Source organism: Camelina sativa, chromosome 20, assembly GCF_000633955.1.
Source record: "Camelina sativa cultivar DH55 chromosome 20, Cs, whole genome shotgun sequence".
Taxonomy (NCBI): domain Eukaryota; kingdom Viridiplantae; phylum Streptophyta; class Magnoliopsida; order Brassicales; family Brassicaceae; genus Camelina; species Camelina sativa.
In genome coordinates this window covers 11,592,035-11,600,212 of record NC_025704.1, presented here as the reverse complement: position 1 = coordinate 11,600,212, position 8,178 = coordinate 11,592,035, and the positions used below count along the sequence as shown (strand labels likewise).

General features: G+C 30.3%; 1 protein-coding gene across 1 annotated transcript; it reads left to right on the top strand.

Moving 5' to 3' along the window:
• On the top strand, nucleotides 5,683–7,552 carry LOC104770523 (protein STRICTOSIDINE SYNTHASE-LIKE 3-like). Its single transcript, XM_010494957.2, has 3 exons — nucleotides 5,683–6,470; nucleotides 6,559–6,726; nucleotides 6,997–7,552. The coding sequence occupies exons 1-3, from the start codon at nucleotides 5,851–5,853 to the stop codon at nucleotides 7,394–7,396; spliced, it is 1,188 nt and encodes a 395-aa protein (XP_010493259.1). The 5' UTR covers nucleotides 5,683–5,850; the 3' UTR covers nucleotides 7,397–7,552.

The following is an 8,178-nucleotide window of genomic DNA, read 5'->3' as shown; positions in this document are numbered from 1 at the left end:
TGGAAGAGAGGTTATGCACTTGCACAAGAATTACTTTCTCAGAACCAAGAAGATCAGGAAGTTGAGATTGGTGACTATGCTTCGCCTGAGCTTGTGTTTTGCCTAGGCTCGAGGCTCTAACCCACCGCCCTAAGTGCATGATCGGTCAGACGCAGACACTGACGAATACACAGACTATGCAGATGTGGATGAGATGTAGACGCAGTCGTTGAACGAAGTTGAGGTTAGTGACTATGCAGAGGCTCTAACCAACCATCTTAGCGCAGATGCATTGGATGTGGATGAGACACTGGACGAAGATCGAGGTGATCAATCAGACGGATTGGTTGAAGAACTTCAACAACTGATTTTTCAAGGTGATGAACCTTCTGCCAGCACTTCCATCCCACCACCCTATAAATCGCGATTTGGACGCGTGGTTAGACAAACAAAAAGATACTCTCCCAGTGGCCAACGAAGGCTTTAAACAAGGTGGTTTCTCACACACATTACTTTTTTGGTTTTCCTGTCATACTCTGATGCTATTGGTCTCATTTTTACAGGGATATGGCATGAAGGCAACATCATTGGAAATTCATGAGATTATCAAATGACTTTTTTGCAGTTTACAAAATATTATATGGCTCATTTATCATTGTACTACAGCTAAATTAAGTTATTGTTACGTTGTATTTATCAGATTTATCTTTATGTTGTGTGTACGACTGATTTATGTTTGTGATACTCCTAGTATGAATATAAAACATACAATTAAAAAAATTATATCAAATAATATTAATAAATACAAAACCTTATATGATAACATAAACTAATATATAATTTTTTTAAAACATAAAATAAAATTACATGATATAAAATTACTCAATATAATTATTTACCATAATGCTCACGTATAAGATTAATTAGTGTGTCTTAAAAAATTATGATTAATGTTATTGTTGTGTAAAATTTGTTTTTAAATGGTATATCTTTCATATATCAATAATTTCAATTTTAATTTAGTATGTTTTTAATTTATATAGATATCTTTAAACAATTGAATGTAATAGACTGATTTGTAAGACATATTAATTATAAGAACTTAAATGAAATATGTGAAAGATTTTGAGGGTTCACTATTTAACCTTTTAAAATTTGAGGGTTTAAGGGGTTGTTGGAATTTAAAAATCCTAAAAATTTGAGGGTTTGAGGGATTGTTGGACTAATTTTTTCTAATAAAGAGTAAGATTGTACGACATTTAAAGCTGTACAGAGAAAATATAAGCTGAAGCTGTTAGGAAATAGTGCCAAGATGTAAAAAAGAGTTTTACATGAAAACTGTACAATAAAACTGAGAGTAAAGTCTTTAATAATCCCCTATATATTAAGAGAGAAACATTCTCTAAAAAAAGCTGACGTGTTATTATTTGCCCTTAAGATTCTATAATACTAGGTGCTTCCCACGCAACGCGTGGGTTGTGGTGTAGTTGGCACTTTCTTGTTTTTTTTTGTCTTTTTCGTTTTCTCTTTTGTATTATTTCGTTTTAATTAGGCATATACGGGCTTTGCCGTCACTTTTATTTATACACTATATGTTTATACCATTTCGTTCAGATGTGTATAATTGTGGCGTTTACTTTTTATGAATTATGAAGATGTTGTTTCTTGCTTTTGAGGATCCAATCTTATCATTGACTGATATTGTTTCCAATACATTTATTGTTTTATATATTTTCTAATTAACTGCTTATGTAAACCCTTCATACGTTGATGTTGCAATAATAAGTTAATTTTTAAAAATATCTTCCGTGTAAGTGATTATATTTGTATGCCCATGTTTTGGTCTAATATCAATAAGATCGTTTCTGTTTTTCTTTAGTTGGCTTTGAAACCAATATTGAGTTAAGCAAATAATGGGTCAAATTATGGTGTTAATAAGTAATATAAATTCTTATGTATATATATTGTATATATGTGACTATAAATTTAGCTAACTAAAAAATTATGTAATATTTAAATACAATCTTGAACATATATATATATATATATTTTTATTTGTGGGAGGAATGTATGAAATTATTGGATAGAAGTTATTTTTGAGTTAAATGACCTTTAATGTCTTTAAAGTGAGTTAAATATTAATAAATTTTTATATGTGTCTTGACTTTTTTAAAAAGGAATACCAAGTGTTTCCTTCCAAATTTGAAGTGATATAGTATTTTAGTTTTCTTATATGATTTTATGAACTTCAATGTAAAAGTTTTTCAAAGTAATAAGTACACTCACTGATTGAATTATAAAATTTGGAGAAATGTTTATTTCGTTTAATCATCTGCTCTTTTAAATAAATTAAATAAGTATGTTGTTATTCCTACAAATAGGACAACATATATTATAGTTTAACCATGGAGTTAAGCAATGGAAATGGAACTTGTGATTGCAAGACAAAATGCTTATATGTTACACATTGATCGTTTAAAAATGAATAGGAACATCTAATTCTCAAATAAAGTTGATTGTTTTGTTAAAACCAACATATGTGAATTTAAATTTAACTATGCAAATTTAAAAAATAAATATGAATAGATTAGAAAGGCAAGAAATATAAAAGAAATATTTTTTTATATAAATAAAATAAAAATTGAAAACAATGTTAAATATATATAATACTTTCTACATTAAAATATAGAATCAAACTCTTACAAGTTACAACACATATGAGATATAACAACATTTGATATTGGTAGGAGAGGAGGAGAGAATGTTTACTATAAGATGGTAATCCAAATTAGATAATGGAGATGAATCTTTAAAAAATAGAACAATGTAATATCTATATATATATAATACTTTCTAAATTAAAATATAGAATCAAACTCTTACAACACATATGAGATATAACAACATTTGATATTGGTGGGAGAGGAAGAGAGAATGATTACTTATAAGATAATAATCCAAATTAGATAAAGGAGATAAATCTTTTAAAATAAGAACAATGTAAAATATATATCATGTAGTCTCTAAAATTAAAATTTAGCATTAACAATTTACAATGATATTTCATTTTTTTTTTAAAAACCCATACAACAAAAATAAGAAATCAAAAATAACAAAAAAACGAAAAATGATTTGAGGAATTGTAGAAGAGAATGAGAGAATGTGAAAATGAGATAGTAAAAGAATGTCAATATGAGAGAATGATAGATTGAGAGAATGCTTATTTATATGATAAGAAATGATGGAAGTTACATTTAGAACTATGGAGTTACAATAGTAATTTATTGTGTTTGAATAAAATTGAGTGGTAGAATATGATTAATGCATAATTTATTTTATTTTCAGTTATAATTTTATTTTAATGTGTGAGTTAAATGTATTGTGTTTATTGGATCTTAAATATTGTTTAAAGCAATTAGAAAGCAAATAAAAAAAAAAAAAAAAATAGAAAACATTAAATGAAAATCAACCAATAAGGAGAGACCAAAACCTTACTTTTATATATATGATATATTGCTTTAAACTTTGAAATGAGAAATATATTATAAACAATAATTTTACATGAGAAATATATTAATTTAGCCAACCAAAATATGAATATAAGTTTAGCCAACCAAAATAAATAAAAAATATTAAAATTTAACCAAAAATAATTTCTCTTGAAAGATAATAAGTTAGTAGGAGGAATGAATTAATGTACAATTATTGGATAGGAGTTACATTTGAGTTAAATGGAGTTACATGTCTTTAATTATAAATAAATATTTTAATTTTTTATAACCTAAAATAAAAGGAATACCAAGTGGCTGAATCAAAATTCACATGATTTGGTTGTTTGTTGATATAAACTCAACACTTACACATAATATTTCAAAATAAAAAATATTACTTTTTAAGTGACAAACTAAATTAGTTTTCTTATAAAATTATATGAATTCTTCAATCTCAATAATTTTTAAAATCCCAAGGATAACTTATATTTTTTTGGTTTTCACTCATCAATTTAATTTATAGTGCTAGATTTCATACTAATGGTTTCATCTTTAGAGAATTTAGTGAAATGATATTTTTAAAATTATATTTTATTTTTATATTTAAGTTCCAGTTGAATATGTTTTTTTTTTTTGATCATTTTTTATTTTGATTAAAGACACAAAAAACCAATTGTTTAATTATGTTCTTTTTGTTTTCAAAAACCTCAAATCATAAAAAAAAATATATATATTATATTGATCTCTGCAGATTTAACAATTGGATCACAAAACAAAATAGTCTTTATAAATGGATAAATGGATAATTATATTGATCTTTAAATATTATATTGATCTTTATAAATTATTAAAAATAATACATGAATATGTGAGATAACCAGAGACATAATAGATAATTACATATGGATCATTTCAACTTTATGATCTTATTGTGTGGTGAATATTGTAAGGAAGTATGAAAATAATGACTTATAAGATGTTAATATAAAATAGAAAATGGAGATAAACATTTTAAAAGATTAAAATAAATATATAAGATATACATATCATACAAACTCTAAAACTAAGCTTTTACAATGATATTTGATTTGATTTTTTATAACCCATACAACAACAATAACAAAAAAAAAACAAAACAAAACAAAACAAAACAAAAAAAAGATTTGAGAGTAGTGGAAGAAGATGAGAGAATGAAAGAGTGATAGACTAAGAGAATAAGATAATGAGTATTTATAGGAAGAGAAATGATGAAAAATTACATTTAGAAAAATGAGAGTTACAATTCTAATTTATTGTTTTGTTTTAATACAATTGATTAATACAACTTAGTGGAGAAATAAAGTTAATGCATAATTTATAGGGAGAAGCTATAAAGATTTCAGTTTTATATTATGTGAGTTAAATGTGAAAATTAATTGTTTTAAATTTGTGTTTTAATATAATTTTTTTTTTGTTAAAATTGCATTGCCAAGTGGACCAATAAGGAGAGATTGAAACTCTACTTTTATATATATGATTACATAAAACTACTACTGTTATTTTTTTTGTCAACTGCCACTGCTATTTAATTTATTTATATACACAATATTTTAGATTTATTATTTACAGCTATAGGCCATTGTGTTTTTAACAAAAAAAAAAAAGAAATGTGTTATTATTAAAAAATTTATCACATAACTATATTAAAATTATGTTTAAGGTATTATTTACTGAAATGCATGTGGGCTACCCATGGATTTCACGAATTCAAGCAGGAAAGATGCAAAGACATTTTGCAGCTCAAAATATTTAAACCCGTTGCATGATGGCTTAGCAGACGGGTTTAACTGGGTTAACAATTTTATTTAAATCATTTGGTTTATGAAATTTTAGTTTTTTTGTGGTTTTTATCTGATTTGATAGTTTAAGATTTTGATAAAAATATAAATAATCACTAATTTGGTTTACATTCGATCCAGATCCGTCATCATGTCAATCTAAAATTTATGGTGAAACAATTAATATTTTAAACTTTCATAAACTTCATGAATTCAAACCAATATAAATTTGTATTATAAATGTTATACTACATAAATATATTTACAAATGTAATATCTCAAACAAAAATTTGATCTTGTGCAAAATATGGGTTATTACCTAGTGTTACAATACCACTTGTAGTGCTTTGTCTTTGTTTACCATTAAAGCTTTGTAGGCTTGTAGCGTACCACGTACAGTAGTACTGTGAGAGCTCTCTTGGCATTGCTCAACCACCAATGGATCCACCTACCCTTCTTCTTCTTCTTCTTCTTCTTCTTCTTCTTCTTCTTCTTCTTCTTCTTCTTCTTCTTCTTTCCCTTTTAAACCCTAAATTTCTCTATACCTCAACAAGGCCACAATCATGGCTTTGTTCTTATCTCCTAGAACCATCACTCTTCTCTCTCTCACCCTCTCCCTCGCGCTCTACTGCAGCATCGACCCTTTCAACCACTGCGCCATCTCCGATTTCCCAAATTTCGTCTCTCACGAGGTTATCTCCCCACGTCCCGATGAAGTTCAATGGGAGAGAGATTCACAGAACTCACTTCAGAAATCAAAGATTCTGTTTTTAAACCAAGTCCAAGGCCCCGAGAGCGTCGCGTTTGATCCTCTCGGACGTGGTCCGTACACAGGTGTTGCTGATGGTAGGGTTTTGTTTTGGAACGGTGACGAATGGATTGATTTCGCTTACACCTCGAGTAATCGATCGGTGATTTGTGATCCGAAGCCTTCTGCTTTGAGTTACTTGAGGAACGAACATATCTGTGGACGTCCTTTGGGTCTTCGTTTCGATAAGAGAAACGGAGATTTGTACATCGCTGATGCGTATATGGGACTTTTGAAAGTAGGTCCTGAAGGTGGCTTAGCAATGCCGCTTGTAACTGAAGCTGAGGGTGTTCCATTGGGTTTTACTAATGATCTTGACATTGATGATGATGGAACTGTTTACTTTACTGATAGCAGTATCAATTACCAGAGAAGGTCTGTGTTCTCTTGATTTCGAATCTCAGAACGTTGCTGATTGTTTTTATCTCTGCAATTTTTTTTTTTAACTGTGATTCTCTTTCAGGAACTTCTTGCAGCTCGTCTTCTCTGGAGATAACAGTGGGAGAGTTCTGAAGTATGATCCAATAGCTAAGAAAGCTGTTGTTCTAGTCTCTAATGTTCAGTTTCCTAATGGTGTGTCTATCAGCAAAGACGGTTCTTTCTTTCTATTCTGTGAAGGAGATGTTGGAAGGTGAGTGACTGTAGTAGTAGTTCTTCTTCCAATTCTTTGATGTTGTGACCAATGATTGATGATTGGCTTACCCTCAGTTAGTTGCCTCACTAGTAGAAATCTTGATGTTGCGACCAATATTTATCTGGTGATGATGTAAATAGACCTTCAGCCAGTTGCCTCACTAGCAGAAGAAAGGAATAGGATAGGCCTCAGTACTGATTGAAGCCTTTTAGAACTATCTGAGCCATTACATCTAAGAATCGTCTTTGTTTGTTTTATGTAATGCAGACTAGGAAGGTACTGGTTAAAAGGGGAGAAAGCTGGAACAACAGATGTGTTTGCGGTACTACCAGGGCATCCTGATAACGTAAGGACAAACCAAAACGGTGAATTTTGGGTGGCGCTTCATTGCAAGCGCAACTACTACTCATACTTAATGGCAAGGTATCCTAAGCTGAGGATGTTCATACTAAGACTCCCAATCACTGCAAGAACACACTACTCGTTCCAGATCGGGTTGCGACCTCACGGATTGGTGGCAAAGTATAGCCCTGAAGGGAAGCTTATGCAGGTTTTGGAAGATAGTGAAGGGAAGTTTGTGAGATCGGTGAGTGAAGTTGAAGAGAAAGATGGGAAGCTTTGGCTGGGGAGTGTGTTGATGAACTTTGTTGCTGTCTATGAGCTCTGATTGCTTTACCTATACGTAAACCACTTCACTGGGTTTCTAGATTTTGCAAATTCCCGAAACAGTTAGGTGTGTATTTTTAAATCAAAGGCATCACAAACAAAGAAACAAGTGTGACCGGTGGCATCCTAACCGATAAATTAAAGTGTTTAATCTCAATCCGAACCGATTTAAAATTAAAATGACTCCAAATTAACCAAGACGATATCCGGTTCGATCTGCTTGTACCGGTTCACCGGATAAGTTCCTGAAATTAGACGAGTAACCGGTTCGATCTGTGCTTATCGGTATACAGGTCTATTTTTGGGGTTAAATATGAATATTTAGGAACTTTTAAGTGGTTATCATAAGTTTTCGAGAAATTAAGGGATTCAATTAAAAAAGCTTCTCCAGAAAACTTCTCTTTTTACAACAGAGGTGTGCCATTAGTAGTAGACACGGCGACCGTTTCTTCTTCATCTTCTTCGCCTTCTTCGCCTAAATCTCGCTTGTAACCGGAAAAATCGCCGGAGGATAAGCAAGGGTTCGGTTTCGTTTCTCTTGTTCTATTCTTCTTTTTTTAGATTTTGTGAAATTGACATAACCCTAAAAAATTTTGAAGCCTCTTGCCTCGATAAAATATATATTGCTGGATTCTGTTGATCGCGACTGCGACTAGGGTTTATGCATGAGTTCAAGTTATTCCGATTACGAGGCTTTGTTTATCCCAACTTCTAATTTTGTGGTTTTTGCTGCAGCATTGTACTCTTTTTTTTTTTTTTTTTGAGTCGTAAGTCTCGACACGG

Bases quoted from the DNA above. Each gene is read 5' to 3' on its own strand.
- LOC104770523 (XM_010494957.2), top strand. From the start codon at position 5,851: ATGGCTTTGTTCTTATCTCCTAGAACCATCACTCTTCTCTCTCTCACC. The intron at 6,471-6,558 runs GTCTGTGTTCTC...ATTCTCTTTCAG, and splicing joins AGTATCAATTACCAGAGAAG to GAACTTCTTGCAGCTCGTCT. The intron at 6,727-6,996 runs GTGAGTGACTGT...TATGTAATGCAG, and splicing joins TGTGAAGGAGATGTTGGAAG to ACTAGGAAGGTACTGGTTAA.